A 25,952-nucleotide genomic window follows, 5' to 3' on the forward strand; every position below is an offset into this window, starting at 1 on the left:
TTTAAATAATATAATCTTCTCATCCTCATTTATAGGTTTCGAATTCGAATCTCACCCCTAACTAAAAAAAAAAAAAAAAAAAAGGCAAGGCATCCAAGTTCCAGTTCCAGCCCTTAATTGTCTCTATTTTGGACCCCACATTTCCACAATCCCCTCAAAAATTCTCATTACCCCTTTTCATAAAAGAAGCCTTTAGAACCTTAAATAGAAGAAGAGATTAGAATATGCAAAAATACAAAAATCCAATTAATCTTCTTCTTCCTCTACTACTATTTTCTTTCTTTCTTTCTTTCTTAGCCCAATTTCCATGGAAAATTACAACAGATCAAGGTCCTATGGAAATAATAATGGGCAAGTAGTGGTGCATATGGAGAGCTACTATGGTGCACCACCACCAACTATGCCTCATGATGATCATGATCTAAGGTCCTATAGTAGTGTTTCATATGCACAAAGTAAAAGTCATCAAAGGGGTATTAAGTTGAAGAAAGGGAAAAGTGTTTCAACAAAGTCATGGGGTTTTGGAAGTGATCCTGAGTTTCAAAGGAAGAAGAGAGTTGCAAGCTATAAGATGTATTCTGTTGAAGGAAAAGTCAAAGGTTCTTTTAGGAAGAGCTTCAGATGGCTCAAGTATAAGTACACACAAGTTCTTTATGGATGGTGATGAATCAATGATCTAATTATTGGTAATGTTTGTTATTAATTCTTTTTGTAACGTTTGTATGCTCTAATTATCTGTTTACAAATTTGAATATTCTGTTCATGAGGATGAGAAATTAATTGTAGATTCATGGATCTTGATATAATTTTATTTGAGGACTGATAAGTTTATTTTGTTTCTATATTATGTATTTTCATATATATTTTATGAATAAGATTGATTGATTTTGTAATCAAATAAACCGCTTCATTCATTAATAGGGAAATAAGATTTAAATTTCCGACCAATTAGTTCTTCATTTATCAAACTAAAAAAATTCTATAAAAAAAATCTTGTAAGTGTCCTTTTAAAGATAAATATTTAATACATTAAAGAGAAAAATTCAAAATAGTCCTGACAATTATTTTAAAAGACAACGAGATCTTTGACAAAAAAAAATCTAACTTGACCCCTAATAATTATCTCGAAATGACAACGAGATCCCTATGCCAAAAAAAAGTCAATGTTATTTTTTTTGGCACAGGGACTAATCAGTCTCCAAAAAAGATCAGGGATCGAATCGGGTGTTTTTTTTTTTTGGGGCTTCATTGTCATTTCGAGGTAATTGTCAGGAGTCGGGTGGGATATTCATTCTAGATTAAATGACAACAAATAACTTATTAATCAACTTATTAATCAAATAAAAATTTGATTTACAATTAATTAGCCATTAATCTATGAAAAAAAATGTATTCACATAATTTAGAATTGAGCTAGGGACTTATAATGCAATTTTTGTTGAAGCGGTTTAGGTGTAAATTGTTGTGATTATTTTATAATAATAATAATAATAATAATAATAATAATAATAATCTACTAAAGCCAAGAAGCAATAACTCAAATGACATAGTCTCCCCATACTTAACTAAGAGGTTGCGGGTTCGAATCTCCATATCTTCGGTAAAAAAAAAAAATAGTAATCTACTAAATATTAAATATTTTTTTTACTATATAGTATAGGAAAATTATCAGGTGTACCGGGAAACATCGGTGTTCCAGTTGTTTTAACCGTTGATTTTAATTAATATATATTATATATATCTTTTATAATTAAGATCAACGGTTAAAACAACTGGAACACCGGTGTTCCCGGTACACCAGATAACCTTCCTATAGTATAGTCTTTAATTTCTATCAATCCATCCCATTTCCCATCTAAAAGAAAGTCTTTCTGTCATATCAACACAAAAGAATACCATTTCTAGTTTTCTATCTGAGAAATTACTAGATCGGATGTTCATGTTATTATATATTATATATTAACAATAAAGATTTTACGTGATGATCTAATTGAACCAAAATTTTCTTATCCATTGTGTATATTTTTTTTGGTGACTATCCATTGTGTATATGCTAAATCACCACATTTCTATCTAATAGAAAGTATTTCAATATTTAATAATTAATTAATATAGTCTAAGAGTGAGTATATTATTCTAGAACATAAAGAGCATAATTTGTTTCTTAAAATTATTGTTGATCATGATTATTCAAGAAGCTCCCCACTTGTCATGGCCCATTGATGATGCTTTATTTCAGATCAGAGTACTTATCATAATTTATAATCCATTATCTTCACTCTCAAGAAATCATTGAACATTATATGATGATTTTTTCTTTTTGACAAATAAAAAACTTCAAATAATTTTCAAAAAAAAAAAGGGGGTATGGACTAAAAAGTCCTTTTCATATGAAGTGCTATAGGACTTAACCTAGCATTATATTGGACATATTCTAATTTAAGGGTGTTAAATTTAGTGTTGAATATTTCTAGATTTTTATGTATAAAACTATAAAAGTAACAGTAAATCTTACTATCAAATAAACCAAAACAATAGTTAATATCTCAAAAGGATTTTTTTAAATTTTTTGACGTAAATTTTTCATTCTTTAGCCTTTAGTTAGTGCCTTTTAAAACCTTGATTAAATTGCTACAAATTAAAGACTATTATATAGATAGATGATATATACTCCCATCCCATGCAATAATTTCTTCTTTCTTTTCACACAACGATATGATATGATATATATGTTATCAAAATCAAGATCTTTTTGACACAATACATGATAGCATGCTTTGATTCCACTTATCTTAGTGTTATACAGTTTGTGCAATGCTGTTTTTTGTATAATTATTTTGCAATTGTCATTTTCCCCAAACATTAATTAAAGTTGTCTCATAGACATATATAAAGCATGTCATGCATGTGGACCAAAGTGAAATATGGTAACTCACCAACAATAACATTACTTTGATAATGTATTATTGAGCCTAATTCTACCCAACACAAACTTATAAAAGCAACTAGAAAACGTGTCTAACCTTTTCTTTTTGGAAAAAAAAAAAAAACACAAATTTAGGTTTTTCTTCTTTTTTTTTCCCTACAAAAAAGCATAAACTTAGAAAAATTGCTTTTAGTAACTGAATAACTCAAACATTGGCCAATGAGAGACCTTTAAATTGAACCTAGATTCGTGACGAATTAGTCCTTAGCATGTCAGATTGAAAGATATCGTAAATAACAAAAAAAAATAAATAACTATTTTATTTAAAGAAAAAGATTTTGGGTCTCTGTTTAATTATTTATGGAGTTATTAAACACATTATTACATTTTTGGATTTGAGCAATTAACTTTAAGTACCATTAAGTGGGTTAGGCCTTTGTACATGTGGACTGTGCCCAAGTTTAATGAAACCCTAGGCAAATATGAAAAGAAGATCCAATTTGGTAATAATATGCTTAAATGTAGATGTGTCCAATCCAACTCACTCACTTATGTTAGGTGAGGTGGTTCTCTATAGCAAATACAGGGATAAAAAAAAAGAGTTTTTTAAGACTTTTTTATTAATATTTTTTGTTATTTTAATAAATAGATAATAAATATATTAAAAATTCAAATTTTATATTTTTATATATTATTTCTCAATTAATAAGAACATATATTGACTAAACATATTTTCTTTATTATATTGTATAACAAAATATATGGATGGTTAAAAAAGAATTTAATTTATTATAAAAGAGTTTTATAGAAACATTTAATTATGTATTATAGTGTACTATCCAATATATAAAAATGATAGGTGATCAACATTTTTTTATTTTTATCTCATATTTCATCTAACACTAATCAATTTTTTACACTAAAAATATTGACTTTTAATATTATCTAATATATTAACTTCATTTGATAACTGTATAAAACTATTTATATTTTTAGTACATCACAGTTAAATTCTAAAAATACTTATAAAAATTATATCTAAATAACATTGAATAAAGAATCAATTTGGATTAATTTAAAAAAAATAATTATTTTTTGAAAAAAAAATTAATAGACAAAAATTACTTAATATTTGAATAAATTTTTTAAAAAGAATTTTTAAATATTAAAATGTCTTTTATTTTTAATTTTTTAAAAACAAAATATTGTTGTTTTTAGAAAAAACAAAATTTATTTTTTAATAAAAATATTTTTTTTAAAATACATCCAAATAGATTTAAAATTAAATAATTTTTTTTTTTACAAAAAAATTTGCCTTTTTCAATAAAAAACCAATCCAACCAACACTAAAATTAAAAACGGAAAATGAAAACATGGTTTCGTCTGTTTTTAAAGTAAAAGGGATATGCTAAGCATCTAAATTTCGTGTTGTAGTGTTCTTTGCTTTATTCTCAATTCTCAAACCCTTTTTTGGGTTGAAGGTGCATGCAACAACCGGTAGTTCCGTAGACCGTACCTATTAGTAATTAATTAATAATTAATTTACTGATATTAATGAGTGATGTGTACCAAAATAAATAAATAATTAACAAAAAGGAGGCAACGCTCACCCATACGAGCGTGTTGCGAGTGTGTCAACACGCGCACTACTCAATGATTTTTGAAGCATATTTTGTGTTCATTTTCTTCCTCCTTTTCCTTCTTTTTCTCCTTCTTCTTTACGTTTTTTCTCTCTTTTTTCACGTGTTTCATTTTCATCGTCGTTTTTTTACTACTGTCTCATTCTCTTTCTATTGATTGTGCAACATTATGTATTTTTTTTTATTTTTTCTTCTCAATAAGAATTATGAGAATATGAAATAAGAAGATGAAAAAGAAGAAGCAGCAAAAGATGAAAAGGAGGAAGACGAAGAGTTTTGAATTATGCATAACTTATTAGAATAAAAAAACACCCAAAATTCTTAAAATACATCCAAATATCTTCGTGTTACACTCAAATTTGTTGCAATACAGACAAATATTTCTTCTAGTGCTGCATTTTTTTCTTTATTTCTTTCTTTCTTTTTGTTAAATGAATGTAAGTTCATCCTCTTCCAAGTAATTTTGCAGCATTATGTGTTTCTTCTTTTTTTTGTTTGATTTTTTTGTTTTTATGCTTGTTGAGAGAGTAAAACAAGAAGAAACTTGAGAAGATAAAACAAAAAGGAAAAGATGAATAAAAAAAAAGTAATAGAAGATGAGAAGGAGGAAGAGGAAGAGTTTTGAATTATGCAGAACTTATCAGAATAAAAATACACCCAAATATCTTCGTGCTACACCCAAATTTGCTGCAAATACAGAAAAATGTTCTATTGCTACATTTTTTCTTCTGAATTGAACACCTCAGCTACTTGATTGAATTTAAAACAATAATCAATTTTGTTCTGGTTCAATTGACAATCTGAACCTGAATTATTCATTTTCTTCAACAACGAGATAACTAATGACAGAGGAGAAAGAGAAAAAGAAAGGAAGAGAATAAATTCCAATGAAAAAAGGAGGAGGAGGAGGAGGAGGTGATGTTGATGACGATGAAGAAGATGAAGAAGACCCGTGCAATAACGGTACGAAACGCGTGAATATAAATGACTTATAAAGACTTGTATAGAAAAAAATGCTTTTCTGAAAGGTGGAAACTTTGATGCAGGCGACTTCATGTGAAGTTGATACTTGAGAGTCGTTAGATAATTTAATTGATTTGACTAAATTTTTATCTCAGATATCAACTTCACGTGAAATCGATGTGAGTTTTTACCTCTCTAAAAACACATGTTAAGACGATCAATTAGAAAAATTTTGTTTGAAAAGTGAAAACACAAAAAGTTTAAATTTTTACTGCATTAAAAATATTTAAAATATTTTATTAATAGTGATTTTATGATATGTTCTTAAGGTACATGTTAACTAAACCCATCAATTAATTAATTAATTGCTTTGTTAGCTATCAGTCTCTCAAAACAAGCACAGATCTTGAACCACACCAAGAAGGAAACACAACACAGCAAAATAATAAAAATAATAATAAAAAAGCATTGATTTTGAGAGATTGGAATCATGTGGGAATCCATTGTGTTAACGGTGGCTGCCACCGCCGGAAACAACATCGGAAAAATCCTTCAGAAGAAGGGCACCGTCATTCTTCCTCCTCTCTCTTTGAAGCTCAAGGCATGTCTCTTCTTCTTTTTTTGGTTCATATTTTTTAAAAAAATTTCTTATTTTGATGTGCCTCGTGACTCCATCTCATTAAAGGTTTTACCTTTCTTTGATAACAACTTGATTTGAAGCTTTTGAGCCATATTGGTATCCCTGAAATTAGAAATTGTATAGCTTTTAATGTGAAAGCTGCAATATATAATGATGAAGTTTGAATATTTTCAATGCATGCGTAAGATTTTAGTGTGAATCTGGAAATGGGTTAATGACAGGTTCACATTTTTTTTAATCATTTAAACCTTAATTCAATGCTTATGAGCCATTAGTCACTGTTTTGTTACTGATTCAGATATTGTGATCTCTATCTGTGTTTGTTTCATTCAGGTGATAAGGGCTTATGCATTTAACAAAATCTGGGTTATAGGTTTTCTGATGGATATAGGTGGTGCATTATTGATGTTAAGAGCATTATCTTTGGCCCCGGTAAGAACTCTAATAACACTTGTTGTCTATATTTAAAATAAATACATACATTAATGAATGAATGAATCTGAACTTAATGAAGATGGATCAGATTTTGTTTCTAAAGTTGTGTTGAAAATTCTTCTATGTACTTAAAACTGCATTTTCACTCTCATACTAAACTGATCTTTTATCATGATCTGGCAGTGTTTTGCATAGATTATTGAAATTGGGGATCCTGGGGGATCCTTGTGGGTTTTTGTTGTCTAATATACAGGTATCTGTGATCCAACCGGTTTCGGGAGTCGGACTAGCAATTCTTTCAATCTTCTCTCATTTTTATCTGAAGGAAATCATGAATGCTGTTGATTGGGTTGGCATTGCCTTGGCAGGTGTTGGCACAATAGGTAATGTAAGTTTTGAATCGCCTGCATAGTATTACTTTATGTTTGATTCTTTTGCATCATGCAAACACAACAATGAGCTAAGTTGTAGGCAGTACTCGGTAGTTATAAAAAGATTTGTAGACTGTGTATCAAGGTTATCGACTCAAGAGTTCACTTACACTCGTGGACTTTAGGTACACTTGAATCATAAAACTCTACTTGTCAACTCATAAGAGTTTACTTGTAAACTTGATTTGGGACCCAAGCTTGTAAATTTACAAGTTAACTCAGAGTTTTATAACCTTACTTTGGATCCATTGTTGTGAGTTGTGACCATTTTCTTTGTGTATATACTAAATGCTACACTCGTTGACAATGGACGAAGGCTTTGGGGTTTTTGTTAAATCTTTTGTTTGGCTGCTAATAAAACTGCCTTCGGGGTTTTTGTTAAATCTTTTGTTTGGCTGCTAATAAAACTAAGCATGCAGTCTTTTAACTCAATCCGCCAAATTGTCGCTGTACTTCTATATGCATATGCATTTGTGCAATGCTATTTGTTAACTCTTACATCATTACATGCTTTTCGAATTTTAGGAGTTGGTGCCGGAGGTGAAGAGCAAGAGGCGGCTACTCTGTCCATTTTTCACATACCATGTCTGGCATTTGTTGTTGCCATCTTGTTTGTAGGTACCTTGTCTTATGAAGAAACTACTTTAATTTTTTCACATGCTTTTATATTCCAAAATATTCAACCTTCACAGTTTTGTGTATTAGCAAGAACTCATTTGTGTCACTTGATTTTACAATAGTGACTAGCTTTTGAGGAAATGCATTTGGAAAGACAAAAAATCCTGTTATTATCTGGAAAACTACACATGGAATTGCTGCAAACTCATATCGAGTCTTGAATCTGATGCAGTAAACCCTTATTAGTGGCATATAATTGTGCACAATGTTGTATACATTTTTCTTAATCATTTCGTATCAATATTATCCCCGTTAGGCCTCTTGGAATGCATTAAATTGATTATGCTTTCCTTTTTCTGTATGTGGTAGGTGGTAGCATTATCAAAAGACAATTGGTCATTACAAAACTTATGAATGGAATTTTTTATAATAGGTTTCAGCAACTCCTCTTTAGAATATTGTAATCCAGCAGTGCAATCGAGTGTTATTACTTTCTTTGAGACTTCATTATTCTTTTAATTGATATAAACAGTTGTATAGGTATTGCTTAATGGAGGGCTTAGAATATGCAGGCGTCATCGAAGAGAACAAGAGATGGTAACTCGTGCTTTCATCATATCTTTAGATTTACATGTTTGTGTTTATTTTCATTATTATCACCTGCAAATAGTGATTAATGAAGTGTTTTTTTTCAATCATTTGACAATTTTAAGTTATATACAGATGGAATACGATGTTGTTGAGGAAATTATTTATGGCTTGGAATCTGGAATTTTGTTTGGGTACTTTTCCTTCCCTCCCTACTCTATTTATGTGTCCCCTTCTTTTAGAGTTAAATAAGAGTTTCCTTCTTTAACACGATTAAATTAGCCGTTTCTTGCTTTGGTAATATTGCATGCATTTGTATTTCACTTGTTTTAACGCAATGCTTTGGCATTGGTTGCGATTGTAGCATTTCTTTCCGTTTGTCTAATTAGAATGGCTAGTTTATGCGACAAGCGCATTCATATGGCGTAAAATTAGAAGAACTTGATTATATGTCTTGACTCTTAATTATGTTTACACCAAAATGCAGGATGTCTTCGGTAATTTCGAAGATGGGATTTCTGTTCCTAGAGCAAGGTTTTCACCAACTGTTGGTTCCTCTGTGCATCATATTCAGTGTGTGTTGTAGTGGAACAGGGTTTTACTACCAGGTATTATGAAGGCCTATTTTCTATGATCTAATTCTGTGTGAACTTTAATTCAAGTTCTACGCTGCCGATTCCGGTTTTGATTACCTCAAATAAAAATTTGTTGTCTTCTGTGCTATGCAGACACGGGGACTAAAGCACGGTAGGGCTATTGTGGTTTCTACATGTGCAGCCGTGGCATCAATTGTGAGCGGTGTACTAGCTGGAATGCTTGCATTGGGTGAAAGACTGCCTTCTGCCCCGAAAGCTCGCTTGGCACTTCTTCTTGGATGGTAATATAAGATTTTTTGCTTTTATTTGTTAATTCCAATTACTTACATAATCTTAGTATAAAAATTTTCACACCATTACACATAATATTAGTATAAAAATTTTGGTGGTTATCATTTTTAGATCGAAAAGTGTCCATCCAAGAATCCAAACTTATTACTCTTTTTCATATTGATCTGATCAATAAAAATTTCTACCTGACATTTAGTTTTCCGTTTGAAACATTTTTCGGCTTTTATCGAATTTTTGTTGCTATTAGGAGAATTGGGATGAAAGACCTAGATCAGTATCATTATTATGGTAGGAACTAGTCTAGCAATTCTTGTTTCGCAAGCTTGTCGCGCAGTAGCTTGAAAATAAGTTGATACTTCATACATGATAAACATTATGTTATGTTGCAGGCTACTTATAATCACGGGTGTAATTTTACTCGTTGGTTCGACGCGGCTAGTGAAATTTCTCTCGTGTTCTTCAGGACGCACAAAAAGAAGCAATGCTGATAAGAGTTACAGCGCTAGGAGACCAAGTTCTTTGCGTATAAGGGAACCGAATCCAAGCGCCGTGATACCAGCCACGACGTTAAATCATCTGCTACCATCGGCTTCCAAAGAAAAAGCATGAATGAATGTTATTTCATCGGTTTGGCGAATTTAGGGTTAAGGGTTGTATACTGTATAATGATCTAACAGTGTTGCTTTCATCAGAAGGCATGAATGTTTTTAGGATCATTCCTTCTGGTTTCAAATATTTTGGATTGATTTAGACACCACCTTGTAAAAACTATTGATGTACTTTTAAGGATTGTATATGAGAGTGCTGGTGGCAGTGACATTAACACATTTTATTTTATTTTTGATACAACACAGAATTTTTGCATGAAAATGAATTTGTAATGCACAACAATAATGATATAATATAATTATTTGTGTGCACTGGTGAAGTAGTGATACTTGCATATAAACAATAGCAACATGCCCAGAAACTATATTAAAGCTTAGTTAGCTTTTAACGTATAAGAATAATTTATATCTTTATATATATATGCCCAGGTTAACAATTTTGAGTTGCAATAAATCTGGAGAAACAATATAGATTTTGGATGTTATTTTTTTTAATGTACAAATCTTTTGTTAGTTTATTCTTCTTGTTCCCATTAGAAAAGACCAATTGAGTTAACATTCTTGGTTTGATTAAATATTGTTATGTTAGAAAAGAAAAAAAAAAGTGCAAAAAGACGCGAAGGCGATTGATAATTATCTTCAAAAACACTCGAGTTTAATAAAATTCAGAATAACATCACAAATTAACCAATTCTTATTGTTTGTGTAAAGTTAATTTACAGAGACTGATTTAACAAAACAACTATTAGAATTATACTTTTAAAATTACTATTTATTCACATTTTTTAAAACAATTAAGATAATAATGCTACATAATTAAAACAAATTAAAGAACCCTAGGGAACACAAAAAAAAAATAAAAGAAAGGTTCCTTCAAGTTGTAGTGGTGGGAATATAGCATGGTGAAGATGAACCTATTCATCATCTATCTCTGAAGTTGAAAATATGATGCCGCGGCACAATGGGCAAGAATATGGCAACTGACAGTTGGCACAGCGTCGGAGCCAGCGGAGCAAGCAGCGATCATGAAAAACATGCTTGCAATTTGTACGAACAATTTCTACGCTTGAATCTTCGTTACCATGGTCAAACTTCTCCAAGCAAATGGCGCATTCAGCATCATCATCTTGCTCATCAGAATCTTGAACAACATTGTACGAGGTAACATGAAGGTTCACAACAATCTCCCGCGTGTTGGAGTCACACCTTCTTGCAGTTTCGCGTATGTCAGGTAAAATTTGGTCTAATAGCTCAGGGGACACACCTAGTGAAGAACAGATTTCATGTAACAAGATTGTGTCTTCTCTGCTGAGCTCTGTGAGTGGAGTACCACTCCATAGGATCTCTGAAGGAATCAAGATTGCTTCAGTGGCTGTACTTGTAGTAGAACAAGACTCAACCTCAGCACCTGGGTTTGAGCTTTCAATAATTTGGATCAATTTCTTGGTGCAATTGAAGATGACGGAGAAGCAATCACTGAAATAAGACACTTCTTCAATGGGAGTGATTTGCAAAGAAAAAGAGGAGAATTCCATGGAAACGTATTATAAGAAGCTATTAGGGGATTAGGAAGTTTAATAAATTGGAAGTATTAAAGTCTCAACAGAAGGGTTGAAAAATGAGATAACAAAATTATGTAAATTACCTCACCAAAAGTGTTTAAATAGACGCTAACAAACTAATTAAAAGATAAGATAAAATAACTTAATTCAAATTTTTTAAAGATAAGATAATTACCATAATTATGTATTAAATACTAAAGATAAGATAACTAAATTGAAACTTGATTTATTTTAAGATAAATTATATTTATTTAATGTAAATTAAATTTAATTAATTTGATTTATATTGAGTTATAAACGAGACAATCATATAACACAATTTAATTTAAAATATCTACTTAATATTAATTTTCAATCTATTTATTCATATAATTTATCTAAAAATAAAAGTTGTCTTGTATGAATATGAATACAGATTTTTCGTGTTGAGTAGTTAAAATAGGTGTCTAAAATTAATTATATGTAAAAAATTAAAAATAAATAAAAATATTTTGATTTTAGATCAATGAAATTAAATGTATAAAATAATTCTTAGCTAATGATTCTTTTCATTTATTTACTTTCTTTTTCATTTATAAATCTACTAGTAAATATTAAATAGTAATACTTTTTCACTATAAATTTGATGGTAAATCTTTCCATATTATAAAAAGATGTAGATGTATAATATTATTTTATATTATATTGTGGTCAATTATATTTGTGTAGCATTGTTGTACTTTTTTTTGAAAGTAACTGAATTTTGAACTCCTTACCAAAAGTAATACAATCGTTGTACTAACTAACATGAGTTGCATAACGGTTTTAATTCAAAAAAAAAAAAGTTTTATTTCTAAAATTGTTGAACAACTAAATTTAGAATATTTTTTAACTATGTAATAAATTAAATCAAATCATAAGGATTTTTTCTAATTTTAGTCATCGGCACTGCATTAACTCCTAAATTCAAGCAACAAAATTCGGATAATTTTTTGTTCAAGAAACCTTAGGGGGGAAAAATTAGGCACTTGATTATTTCACCAAAATTCATTTTTTTTCTTTTTTTTTTTCATAGGATTTCCCAGACACCCTTCTTTCCTAGAGCCTTGTCATAGGAACAAAAAATTTTAACCACAAGAATACTAACACATGCATAGGAAAAAGAGAAACATATTATAGTGATAGTGGTATTAAAATTGCCTAGACCCCCTTCCAATTTTTTTTTTTTATTATTTTAGGTGATGGGAAGAAGGGTCCCTGATAACATTTCATTGACAAAACCATTTGCATATTTTTCCTTTTACTTTTTAGGTTTGATTGCAACCATGGCTATAATCACAACTCTATGTAGTGTTAGATTTAGAAGAAAAAAAGCATCAAAGGAATCTCAGAATCCAACTGGCACAAGTCCTTTGATGAATGTAACTTCTCCGGATCGAACCACGGAAGCCGGGTCGGGTGCGGTGTCGCCGGATCGGCCTCAAATGTCAAATTTCACAGTGAAAACAAACAATAAGGATAATAATTTGTTGGAGAAGGAATTACATCTTTCGCCCACAAAATTAGAAACTAAAGAGTCAAAATCATTTCACATGAAAAATGCAATTTCTAAAAGGTTATCTTTTAACGTGAGTTTAAAGTTACCGAAGAGTTTGTCTATAGCAAAAAATCATGATGGCAATGACAATGGAAAGAAAACAGATAATTTAAAGAAAGATGATGCTGTTTGGATGAAAACAATTATATTAGGAGAAAAATGTAATCCGGATGAAGAAGAAGAAGAAATCATATATGAAGAAGGAAAAGGGCGAAGAATGTCATTCTCAGCATATCACCCTAGAATGTCACTCTCAAATTGACAATAATACCCTTTCTCACCAATAATATTAACATATATATAGAAAGAGAAAAGCTTATCCCTTGAAAAAGAAAAGAATTTGATTCTCCCAAAATCAGAGAAATGTTAACCTCATCACCATCATCATCCTCATCCTCATCCTCTTGCTTCTCACTGAACACCACCCCAATCCTCCGTCACCACCACCATCATACCCTCACACTCTCTCTTCCCCCTTCACCTGTCACTCTCACCCTCCACCACCGCATAACTCCCTCCTTCCTCCGCCCATCCCCGCTTCCACCGGCGCCGGCAAACCTCCTCGTGCCGCACGCTAAGCCCCCTACGGCCGACAAGTCCGGCGAGCAGAAGTGGGTCCACGAGGGCCTCATCACCGAGTCCCTCCCCAACGGCATGTTCCGCGTTCGCCTCGACAACCAGGACCTCATTCTCGGATATGTTTCTGGGAAAATCCGAAAGAATTTCGTCAGAATATTGCCCGGGGATCGCGTGAAGGTTGAGGTCAGTCGCTATGATTCTTCCAAGGGACGTATTGTTTATAGGCTTCGTAGTAGTAGTTCGTCTTAGTATTAACATGGACATCAACTGTTTGTGAAAATGTCTCAATGCACCCCAAATTGGGTTCTTAGCTTTTTGTGTGATTTCGTAAGATAAGGATGGATTTGTTATTGTTTATCTGATTTATGCTGAATTAGAAAGAATATACTTTGAGCATATGGTTGTTGTATAAATAGTGATTCATGTTTGATTTGGTTCCATATATTTTAGTTTTGTTAAAATAGTGTTGTAGTTTTCGACTCTCAATAGCATTTTTGAAACACCCGCACATGGCATTATGGTAGTTTAAGGTAGTACTTCTTAACATAGATGTTTGATTGAAACCTGAATTTTTGGCAACTAGAAAATTGTATGTGGCTCCAGTTTTGTCAAGAAGTAAACACAGCTAGGCTATAAACATTGAAACCATGAAAAATAGAAGTGGTCTTCTGCTGTTGACTTGGACTTGCTGAATTTGTGGTGTGGATAATAGAACTATAATCAGTGTCCATGGATTGTAGAAGTATAGCCTTTGGCATAGGTTTAAGAATGTTCCACATAATTTCCGATGATGCAATTTCTAATTGGTGGGACGCTGTAACATTTTCGACCCAAGACCATGAATTGGAAAATTTGAATTTGGTGGGACATTGGTGGATTGTGGCACACTAAGGGAGATGCCTGTTGAGTTAAGGAAGAAGGTAATGTTATTACAGTCATAAAGTTGAAAGGAGATGGTGGGGATGATAAGGTTGTTATTCTTGTCAACATCTGAGCAACCTTCTTATAAATACTTCAATTCTCTGTGATAGGACTTCAATTCTTTCTTGTGGGTTTAAATCATATGATCTACATACTCTATTTGAAAACACACATTTTCATTTAACAATATTAATTATTGCTATAATATTTCTTAAAGCTATAGCATCACAATACAATTTGTATGGTCTAATTAAACTTTACGTAGGTCACTCTAGCTTAATTTGTTCTGTTTATGACTCTAAGCTTGACACCATGCTTGAAATTGAGAACTATACCATATTCTAGTTCTAAAGGCTTTTCCATGTTAGGTGAATGGCGAAACAAATATTTCCTATACAAATGAATTAGAGAAAGCTTGATCTCTTGTAGGGAAAATTTTTTGCCAATACAGGCACGAGGACCAATTCCAAATGGTATAAATGCATAAGGGTGCCTTTGTTTCATCTCATCACATTTAGGGTCAAATCTCTCTGGTTTGAACTTCTCTGGCTCTGGAAATTGTTTTGGGTCTTTTGCTAGAACTCCAAGTGCTAGCCACACCCATGTTCCCTGCTCATAAAATAAACTACATTAGTATTCCATCAAGAATTTAACCCAATATTTAGCATTGGACAAAGATGTAATTATTACCTTTGGAAGGAGATAACCTCCTATCTCTACTTCAGTTGATGTTTCTCTTGCAACTAATGGGGAGACAGTGTAAATCCTCATGGCCTCTTGAATAACCTGAAATAATTAAATACACCATAAAATATTTGCTTGGTCAATGAAAGTTAGTTTGCGAACTTAATTACCTGAAGCTTAATAAAGCTACAAAATATGAATACAACCAAGATGGTATCAGAGGTATGGTTGGTGTTACATAGTTAGCAGTTAGTACAAGACATATATAGTTGATCAACATCAATCATCATCAAGTTTTAACTTACCTGATGAAGATAAGGAAAACTATCTTGAAGATCTTGGGCAGTCGGCATCCGATCAGGCGGACCGAAGTCATCGATCTCTTGAATCAACTTGCTCTCAACTTCAGGATGGCCAGCAACCAAATAAACAACAGAGGACAGTGTAAAAGAAGTGGTAGCTGACCCTGCAAGCAAGTGTTCATAAGTAACAGCACTAATATAATCATGTGTGAACACATCCTCAGACACATTTCTTGATTCCCTTGCATTCAAAATAAGTGACAAGAAATTCTTGCAACTCCTGTTACTTTCTTCCATCCTCCTTTTCACAATCTCGTCGAGTCGGCGGCTCAATTTCCTGTTGGTATTCTCTATTTTCTGATCCATGGTACCCGGAATCAGCTTCAAGATCCACCGAAACGGTTCTTGAAGCAATGGTACAATTAATCCTAGTATGATAGAAAATGAACCGGATAGGTCCATTTTCAGTTGTGTAGTGGAATAAATGTGTTGATTAATGAAATCAGAAACTTCCTTGTTAACATTAACATTATTATTGTTCTTGATTGATAAATCACAATTAGATGAATAATTGGGATTTGAGAGTCCAAAGTTGACACCAAATGCAGCATCACCAATTACATCGGTTGCAAGCCTAAGTGAGAGATTGGAGAATGTTATGTCTTCATTAGTATTTGTGATGTGATCTAGATTTTGTGTTGCTGATTCTATGAATGATTGCATTCTTGGCACTAAGCTGGCCAAGTGTGATGGTTGGTACATTGAGATTATGGTGTTTCTCATGGTTGACCAACGTTGACCCCTGCAATTGCAAATATTACTAGATTCATTTTTGGATTTAATTTATTTTCTATTTGCTAACAAAGTGAAATAATTTTACACTCAACCAATAAGAATTAAAAAAAGGCCTTAAATCATTTAAAATAATTACCCAACGTGCACTTACAAAGATTTCTGCTAGATTATGATTAATAAATTTGACGCGTCTTATCTTTTTATGGCTAAATGCAAAAATGATATTGAAGGTAAAAACATATATCGGTATGAGTTGACCCTAGTGTGAAAGGCAAAAATCCTCCTAATACTATTTTTTTAAAAAAATCTATCATACTCAAATTTGAGGTATTATATAAGAAAAAAAAAATATATCATGCTTATTGCATGTTTGAATTCCATTTGCACCATCAAAAACAAAAATAAACTATGGGTAAAGAGGAAAAAAATTCATGCTATAACTAGGTAAAAAAGACACAATCTTAGAAGAGTAAAATCTCAACCCAACTCTTAATTATTGTTCAAAATGATAACTTATTCTTTATTTGATTGAATAATTAATTACTATTAAATTTTTATTTTCATAATATGTGAACCTTACTATTTAGGTGCAAGTATCAAAATGTAACATAAAACAGTTAAAAAATATTTACAAATGTTATCTTAAATTTGTAAATAAATTAATATAAACAAACTAATACTAAAAGGGAAAAGTGAAAGGGAATGTGATAATAATTTCTTATATAATCCTGATTTTTTGTTTGAATAATGACACTATAAAAATTTCTATCCACTTTTGTCCTTTTCCCCTCTAAAATGCCATCCATTGTACACACACCTTATATGATTTTTGCAAAGGGCATTCCATAATCCATATTTTATTGTGGACATGACAATTAAGTGGGGACACAGGATTTTCTGAAGATTTCTAAGTTTACCTATAAGTAAATACTATAGATTATAATAGATATAATTAATTATATATGAATAAATAAACAAATAAAAATGATAAAAAAATTTGTATATACCTGGTGAAGAAGAGACCTTTTTGGTGAAGTGGGGAAGCAGAAATAGGAGAAGGAATGCTTCTATTTGAAATTTGTTTGAACTTTCTTATTCCAACTTCAGTACAAAGTTCTGCTTCTGCTATTATTATTAGTGGCTGTCTTCCCATATGAAATCTGTTCTAATAAATAAATATTAATAATTAATAACATCATTAGCACTAACAATTAATGAAATTAAAATCATATAAAAAGAAAACAAACAAAAAGGTAACAAGAAGAAATAAAATAGTTATTTTTATCTTCACATGATTTCTCCTGCTGAAGAATTTGTTTGGATATTTTTAGAGTTTTTATCAGAAGTGATAAAATAAAATAAATAAAAAAATTAAAACAAATTACATTGCCACTTTAACCAACAATGTCATATTAATGCATACAAAAAGCAAAATGGTCATATAAATGAATATAATAGAATTTGAACCTTTTGTATATTGAATTGCTAAGAATGAAAGGGAAGTAGTTGATCATGAAAGGGGAAATAAATTATAAATTTAGTGCTTGAATTAACATTAACAAATTAATTTCTAAATATATGACATTACATTATTGATTTATATTCATATTTCTCTATGTCTTTTTTTCCTCATCTTAAATCATATCTATAAGTATCTCTTTTATGGTAATAATAAAAAGATAATAATCTAAAATTATCTTATTTAATTTAATATTTATAATTTTATATATATAATATCTATAATTATATATTTATTATATTTAAATATTTTTTGCTTCTTAAACGTATGATATTAGTAATTCATACATCTTAAATTTAAAACATTATTGTATTAACCTTTTTTATTTTTTTACTTTTCTTTTGTTTTGGTGCAAGATATGTGTTTTTTTCTTTACTTTCTGACTTAGTATCCCACTATCAAAAAGAGAAGGATTTTCCATACATACATACAATGATTAAGATCCTAGTCGCTAAGTCACCCAAGCCAATTGTTTGTCCTTTTTTCCCTTTTAATAATATCCGGTGCATTTTCAATTTCAACAGAACAACCGTGCTTTAGAAATTAGAATAGAAAATAACAAGCGTAAAATATTATTTTTGTTTTTTGAAGTTTAAATCGTCTTATTTGTATCTTTAATATTTATAAAAATAATTTAATATTATTTTGTTATCAATTATACTAATGAATTAATTATATTTTTTAATTATTCTTATTTAGATATATTTATTTTTAATTAGATCTTACTTAAATGTGCTTGATTTTAATATTGTATCTATTATTTGTATTCGTGTTTAATTATATTTCTAAAAAATGAATTATACAAAATGTTGCAGGAATTAATTTCAATTTTTGATGAATTATTATCTAAAATGAATCATCAGTTCTGTTCCAGACATTTGTATTTTAACTTCAAGAAAAAATTTTTAGAATTCTTACTAAAGCTCATAATGTATAATTAACAATAGCATTGAATCACTTCTACAAACGTCAGAAATACAAATAGGACGATTTAAATATATATATAATTAATTTTAATGTATAAATAATAATTTTTATATTACTTATTAGTCAATGACAATGATATCAACAAACTTCAAAACGTTTCTACAGTCTATAGAAGCCAAGGCAAATTTTATTAGTACATACATAGCTACATATATATCATAATAATTAAATTTAAATTAATATTTTAATGACGGACGGCAATGCTTCCATTCATTTTAGGTTCTTATCGTACGAAAATAATTAATTAACGGCTAGTTACACTTATCTTATTGAGATTTAATCAAATTTAATTTTGCTCGACTTTCTAAGATTTAAGTCATAATAAATTAATAATTTTTATATATTTAAAAACCATAACAATAAAATATTATTATAAATACAATATTAAAGTCTTCTGATAATTAATTTCTTGTAAAAAAATTTCCTCTAATAAATTAATAAAGTGAAATCACAAAACTTAACTAAACTGAAATGTTATGAAATTATTTTTAAAAGATTAAATTAATAAAAAAATACATAAATATTTATATCTTTTAACATATTTTTGTAATTTCTTATGTAAAAGTTTTTTGAGTTACAAAAATTTTAATATTATATTATAAAAATATTATTTATCAAAAACTTAAGTCGATAAAATAAAGGTTAAATTACATAGTTGGCTCCTACACTTTCAGTGAAATTGCAAATTGGTCCTTATACTTTAAAAGTTTATAATTAGGTCCCTAAAGAGAATTAAAATTTATAATTTAGTCCCCATCATTTAAAAAGTATTTGATTTAACAGAATATTCTCAGCATATTCTCTATTTTAATAGAATATTTTCAGTATATTCTGAGAATATTCTGTTAAATCAACACTTTTTGACTGGCGGGAACTAAATTACAAATTTTAATTCTCTTTAGGGACCAATTTATAATTTCACTGAAAGTATAGAGACTAACGGTGTAATTCAACCTAAAATAAAATACATAAATAATTATATTTCTAACGTAAAAATTACTATTAGCGAATCATAACAAATGGATACTTTATTTGATTATTTTATTTTTATTTTTTAGATATGCAGATAGTTTATCTAATTATATATGATTACCCAATGTAACTATTATTTATTTAAATTTATAAATTAAAATCATTTAATTAATCACTAAAACACTGGCCCAACACTTCACAACTAAAAAATAACTAAGTTCGCATATACATCCAAAAGGAATTTGAGGACTTAGAATAGCTTGTATACAATATCACATATCATATCAACAATAAGAACCTTATTGGCTTTTTCCTTAATTATAGAGACTAGAGACATACTAATTATAATGGCTATAAAAAAAAACCGACCTATAGTAGCACACCTACAAACTACTCTTCATTATTGGTTCAAGAGAATGTTATTTAATTTATAAAACTTATTCGGTTCGAGAAAAGAAGATTTGTATACAGCATAATAATTTCAACGAGAAAGTTAATATCTTATTGTATTTTATCTTTTCTTATTTTTTATGTTTTGTGTGATTATATTAATAGTGTAAGAAAAAGCATATGTTCTATGGACATTTGATTATAAAACTTCAATTCATCCATCATAAAACTCATCTTCTTGCTTGGCATTTTGTTTTGTGGTGAATAAAGTTTTAGTTTCAGATTTTGCAAATGAGAAAAAATAATGTTGGAAGAACTTGAGAGTAAATTTTGAATATTGGTATTTTATAGGATAAAAAAGGAAAACAAAACATAGTTTAACATTTTTTTTTTACCAAAAATAGGAGACTCGAACCCGCAACCTCTTAATTAAGTATGGAGAGACTATAGTTTAACATTTGATTAATTGGTTTATAAATAGTTTAATCTCCATATTATACAGAGATACACAAATGTTCATGTCTCTAACATAATTAATGAATCAATTAATTATGAGATATTTTATTTTATTCAGAAGTTGGGTTAAAACTTCAATCCTTTCCTCATCCCTAACCCATCTAAAGCTCTTAGAGAGAGGAAGAACTTCAACTCTAAACAAATTAGATGAAATGGATAAATTTTAGATATTAGTATCTTATGATTAAAAAAAAAAAAGGACTAACCTGTAAATTGGGCCATATTGCTTTGCAAGGACAGAGAAGACATCAGGGCCATACTTAGCAAGCAATGGAAGGTGTCCTACAAGAGGAAGAGATGGTGGGCCGGGAACTCTTCTTAGCCTCCAATAGGGCCCATAAAGGTACCATACAAACCCTACTAGCATGGTGAATAATATTGATGAAACCATAGGTACACTTGGAATAAATGGAAATAACCACCATTCTAATTCCATAGACACCATTTTTGGTTTTATAGATGATGATATGAGTTTTTCATTTGATAAAAGAAAGAAGGGTGCTTATATATATATATAGTATAAGTTGGTCAATTGGTGTTTTAATATTAAGGTAGTAAAATGTGGGGTAGGGCTAAGATGGTATTTTGTCATTTTGTTAATGATTATCAATTAGAATCAGATTCTTTTTTACACTGCGTATGTAATCCCATTTATTTATTTTACTATTATTATATTGAATTATGATTGTGGTACGGTCTTTATTTAAAACTTGTGGGTTTTGTAGGGTGGAGAAGATAATGGAGCATTCTGTATCTTCCTTTTCTATTTTTTTTTTGTTGTACAATGTCTTGGTGGTAATGCTTATGTGATTATACATTCACTAAAAAAAATCTATGATGCATACTTGTCGAATGCTCATTAGATAGCACGAAATAAATATCAAAACCAAAAATCAAGTTAAATTGGTATAATGGTTAGTTTATTAGTTCGATTAAGTAAGTGTTGAGAACCAATGAGAAATAGTTTTGGTTTGGCGCCCTTGTATATAAAGAACAACGCCGTTTATATGATATGTAGCATGAAAACAATTTTGTCTCTAATACAAACACTTCACTCGTCTCTTCTTCTTCCACCCTCCAACTTCTTCTTCGTCTCTTTGTCAATGGCGTTGGCGTAGAGTTCTGTTCTGGGGTTAAAAAGTTGAGAAAAGAACTAATCCGACTGAAGAATCTTTTAGTTGTTCCCCTCCTCCACTAGAAGTACGAGGTTGCGACATCCTAATCATACTTAAGGTAATTCTTTTTTTTTTTACCTTGAACTTTCAATAGAGTGTTGGTTTTTCATTATATGGTCTTTAGGAATGTACCATCCAAGCTTATCAACGGACGACAGCCAGCCTTGAACGCATTTTTACAACCATTTAAACACACATACATTTTATCAAATGTAACTTCACCATCTGGTTGTGGTGTGGTACATATTTGCACCGTTGATAGGCTTGGATGTTGCATTCTTAAAGACCATATAAGTCTAAGGTAAAAAAAAGTTACCTTGAGTCTGATTAGGATGTCGCAACCTCGTGCTTCGTGTGGAGAGGAGGGGATGGAACAACTAAGTGTGTGTTTGGATTAGAGTTTGCAAACGATATTTTGTATAAAATTGATTTTGGTGTAAACTCAAGTGCAGTCGATTTCACGTGAAGTTGATAATTGAGAGTCGTTAGATAATTTAATTGATTTGACTAAATTTTCATCTAACAGTTCTCAGCTATCAACTTCACGTGAAGTCGACTGCACATGAGTTTTCACCATTGATTTTATAAACTTAATTTTTTTATGGTTTCAGTGGCTAAGAGAAGGGGGGTTGAATCTTAGCCCCCTTTTTGCTTAGTAACACCTGCTGGCCTTTGAAATAACTTCAGGACACTTTTCTGTTTTTATCTCGTCCCTAGCCACGAGACTTTTTAGTTTTGTCTCGTCACTTGGCACGAGATATTTTTTGTTTTAGCTCCTGTGCAATAGAAACAGAAATGGAGTAGTAGAGAAAGAAGATTACACCCAGATATATCTTGGTTCAGCTGCTAAGTGCAATGCAGCCTACATCCAGTCTCCATCACAACAATGATGGAATTTCACTATAATCAACTTGATTACAAACTGTAAAGTGCTAACCCAACTTACAAGGGGATTCCCACAGAATCATGAAACACAACATAGACGTACAAAGGAACTCTAAGACATCTATGGATTTTTCTTTTAATTTTGCACTCTCTGTCTTTTTCCGCTTTATGGCTTTTTCATACAAACCTCACTGTTTGCCTTTTTCCATGAGACTCAAGACATGACAAAATTAAATAGAAAAATACTAAACAGAATACATTGAAGGAGAAGAAAAACTGCTAGCTTAGGTAGCTCTGAGACTTCTGTGTCTTGCACTCTCAAATCTTACTCATTGCTCCAAACGGTGGCTGTTCTCTCTTTTTATAGAAGAGGGAAGCCTCCACTTTTGAAGCCAAAAACCAAGCCAACTTCTTCTTCTCCAAGAAACAGATCTGGTTCGGCCACATAGAGAGAGAAGAGATAACCATGCAAAACCCAACATGCAATTACCTCTAGTCCTTTCTTGGTCATCACTCTTCATCAATCCGGGCTCTCCATCCTTGGCTTGCTCTCCAAGATGGATTTCTGGCCCTTGATGCTTCATGATGATGATGACTTCATCTGCTTCAATCTTTGCCTCTTCCATCACTTCGCCACTCTAGCTACTTCCTGTGGTGGTTGAGCAGAATCAAAGACAAGCCATGCCTCCAAGAATCTCTTCCTTGCTGGCCGAATCTTCTTCTTTCTTTTTGAGCATGAAGAGTTCGAGATTACCTCACCAAATCTACCCATATTTGGTGAAAATCTCAGCCACAGCACACTTTTATTTTGTTATATTTTCTTGCCATCATCATGATGGTCTTGTAGAGTGTTCTTCCTTCACTTTGGTAGCTCATTTTTGCTTCCATGGTTTCCTGGTTAATGACCGAAGAGAAGAAAAAGATGAGAGAGAATATAAAGTGGAACTAAAAGCATGTAAAGAGTTTGAATAAAGTAAAACAAGCTGAATTAATTCCTACTCCCCTTTCTTTCTTGGTGGCGTGTAGCATTAATGAAGCCATCAAATCAATTGACAATTTCTCTCTCATAGTTCCCAAGGTCTACAATAACTCCAATTAATAAAATTTGGATTCCATCAAAGGATAAAAGTGATATCCGTTGAAGCATGCAGCACATAATCAAAGGAATGGGTTTCTTTTGTTAAGTGAATAAAATAATATTGTGCCCCATTTCCTTTTAATTTCGGACCAAGCATTTTTGGTCTCATACCAAAACCTTTAATTGGGCTTGTTATCACAATTGCTGGCCTAATTAACAATAACACAGCTACCATGATCTCAATAATTTAACATCTAGGCTGAAAGAAAATTATTCCAATGGGCTTGCTTTATTTTTGTTCTTCTCTGTTCGGCCCATAAAAGAAACTGCACAGCAAAATTATTATAATTAACATATTTTAATCAAAAATAAATTAATAATTTTACTGTTAATAATGTTTGATCATCATCAATTTAAATTAGAGTTTTTCAAACTCATCAATTTTGATAAAAAGTGAGTTGGTATTAACGTGATTTATATTTGGTAATTTTGTACCAAAATAGATTATAGCAGAATGAATGTTGTTTGGATTACATCATTCAAAATTATATTTAGACAAAAATTACTAAAAAAGACATGAATTTATATCATTCAAATCTATATTATTTTAACACTTTTTGACTATAATTACTTTTGAAAAGAATTTAAATTTATGTGTTGAAATTTAGTACTTTTTTAGTTATAATTTGTTAGTACTCTTTTTATATTTAATTAAATATATCTTTCTAATAAAATTTATATTATGAAAATTAACAATAATAAATAAAATATATACTAATTTAAAAATACATAGTAAAAAATATACAAAATCAAATAAAAAAATAAAGTTCTATAAAAAAAATACGTATTAATAAAAATGATTAAAAAAAAGACATATAAACAATGAATACTAAAAATTCTATTAAAAAATACTACATAAGTGAACATAAAAAAATTCTAAACAAAAATATCCATACTATTAATAAAAAATAAATAAATAATTGATAAAAATTAAAACTTAACTAAGAGTACTAATAATAATATTAAAAAAATATTTGTGTGTAAAGCATAATCATAAAAAAATAATTCAAAAACTCTAATGATTATTTTTAGTATATTTTATTGTAGATAAGATTGAATGACAAAATCAATAGAATGTCAATTAATTTTTTAATTTATGAAGTGAACGCAGAAGCTAAATGTAAAAGTTACAATTTGTTGCTTCTGTTGAACGGGAGTTCAAATCCAGAATCATGTTCATGTGTAGAAGAAAAAAATTAGCCAAACAAAAATGACAGCGTTCAATGAAGATTGAACGTATTTTTTGTGCTTTCAACGTGTTTACCAAACACAAACTCTTTAGTCGGATTAGTTCTTCTCTCAACTTTTTCAACCCCAGAACAAAACCCTACGGCAACGCCATTGATGAAGAGACGAAGAAAAAGTTGGAGGGTGGAAGAAGAAGAGACGACTGAAGTATTTGCATTGGAGACAAAACTGTTTTCATGCTACATATAATATAAACGGCGTCGTTTTTTACACACAAGGGCGCCAAACCAAAAATATGCCCATGGACCACTATAAGTGCTCGGAGTTCTATCTAAAAGATTACTATAGAAAAATTAGAATCTTGAGGACTACATTAGGTATTTATTAAGTATTTGCACGAATCTCAGGGACTATTAAAAAATTTTACTCGATATTAAAGATTTGATTATCGTCTTAAATGTGAAAAAAGATTTAAAATTCCATACTATTTTGTTTATTTAGTAAAGTACCTACAAGCTAATAACAGATAAATTCTCATGATAGATTGATCCCGATTTATATTTTTTTCCACATTGTCTTATCAATATACTAAGTATTTTGTTTATAAGAATATTAAGTAGTGATTCAATATCACTAATTCGATCTGAATTTGGATAGTAAAACACTATTTAGCTTCATGATTTCAACATCAACTTTAAAGATTTAGAATGATATTTAAATTCTTGTTAAATATAGATACTTTATGCATACTAACAATTTAATATACAGAATTAATTTGAATTGACCAAATAGCCAATTCACTCATCCTAATCGTGATTTGAATAAGCAATTACTTATTAACTCACAACAAACCTTTAAATAAAACTCAAAATTACAGTATATTAATTTTTAATTTGTCGGATTAAAAAATATCATAAACAACAAAAAACGACAATTACTTGATTACTTTCCCCGCTAAAATATTAGAATTATATAATGATTACTTCAAAAATCATAAATATATTACAATGGGTCAATGACAAAATAA

The 25,952-nt window shown here is 30.2% G+C and overlaps 4 protein-coding genes across 7 annotated transcripts; 3 read left to right on the plus strand and 1 right to left on the minus strand.

Annotated features, from left to right (window-relative positions):
* The first annotated feature begins 307 nt into the window (after positions 1 to 307).
* On the plus strand, positions 308 to 664 carry LOC112755897 (uncharacterized). The gene has a single exon (XM_025804221.3). It carries the CDS (start codon positions 308 to 310, stop codon positions 662 to 664), a length of 357 nt encoding a protein of 118 aa, XP_025660006.1.
* A 5,088-nt stretch (positions 665 to 5,752) lies between these two features.
* On the plus strand, positions 5,753 to 10,048 carry LOC112755896 (probable magnesium transporter NIPA9). 3 transcript variants are annotated; one of them, XM_025804219.3, is made up of 9 exons: positions 5,753 to 6,130; positions 6,503 to 6,601; positions 6,858 to 6,992; positions 7,561 to 7,649; positions 8,194 to 8,250; positions 8,367 to 8,435; positions 8,729 to 8,849; positions 8,970 to 9,118; positions 9,518 to 10,048. In XM_025804219.3, the coding sequence occupies exons 1-9, from the start codon at positions 6,020 to 6,022 to the stop codon at positions 9,735 to 9,737; spliced, it is 1,050 nt and encodes a 349-aa protein (XP_025660004.1). In that variant the 5' UTR covers positions 5,753 to 6,019; the 3' UTR covers positions 9,738 to 10,048. The 3 variants fall into 3 exon arrangements, with proteins under 3 accessions (XP_025660004.1, XP_025660003.1, XP_025660005.1); XM_025804218.3 differs by having other exon boundaries at positions 6,858 to 6,987; positions 8,186 to 8,250; XM_025804220.3 differs by having other exon boundaries at positions 6,858 to 6,987; positions 8,377 to 8,435.
* Positions 10,049 to 13,237: 3,189 nt separating this feature from the next.
* Positions 13,238 to 13,702, plus strand: LOC112755901 (translation initiation factor IF-1, chloroplastic). Its single transcript, XM_025804226.3, has one exon. It carries the CDS (start codon positions 13,238 to 13,240, stop codon positions 13,700 to 13,702), a length of 465 nt encoding a protein of 154 aa, XP_025660011.1.
* Positions 13,703 to 14,533: 831 nt separating this feature from the next.
* On the minus strand, positions 14,534 to 21,015 carry LOC112755898 (cytochrome P450 711A1). Of its 2 annotated transcripts, none has more exons than XM_025804222.3 (5): positions 20,746 to 21,015; positions 17,163 to 17,315; positions 15,364 to 16,162; positions 15,065 to 15,160; positions 14,534 to 14,983 (listed from the first exon to the last, which is right to left on the minus strand). In XM_025804222.3, the coding sequence occupies exons 1-5, from the start codon at positions 20,982 to 20,984 to the stop codon at positions 14,651 to 14,653; spliced, it is 1,620 nt and encodes a 539-aa protein (XP_025660007.1). In that variant the 5' UTR covers positions 20,985 to 21,015; the 3' UTR covers positions 14,534 to 14,650. The 2 variants fall into 2 exon arrangements, with proteins under 2 accessions (XP_025660007.1, XP_072053860.1); XM_072197759.1 differs by having other exon boundaries at positions 17,163 to 17,320; positions 20,746 to 20,884.
* Positions 21,016 to 25,952: the final 4,937 nt, after the last annotated feature.

This window comes from Arachis hypogaea, chromosome 6 (assembly GCF_003086295.3).
Source record: "Arachis hypogaea cultivar Tifrunner chromosome 6, arahy.Tifrunner.gnm2.J5K5, whole genome shotgun sequence".
Taxonomy (NCBI): Eukaryota; Viridiplantae; Streptophyta; class Magnoliopsida; order Fabales; family Fabaceae; genus Arachis; species Arachis hypogaea.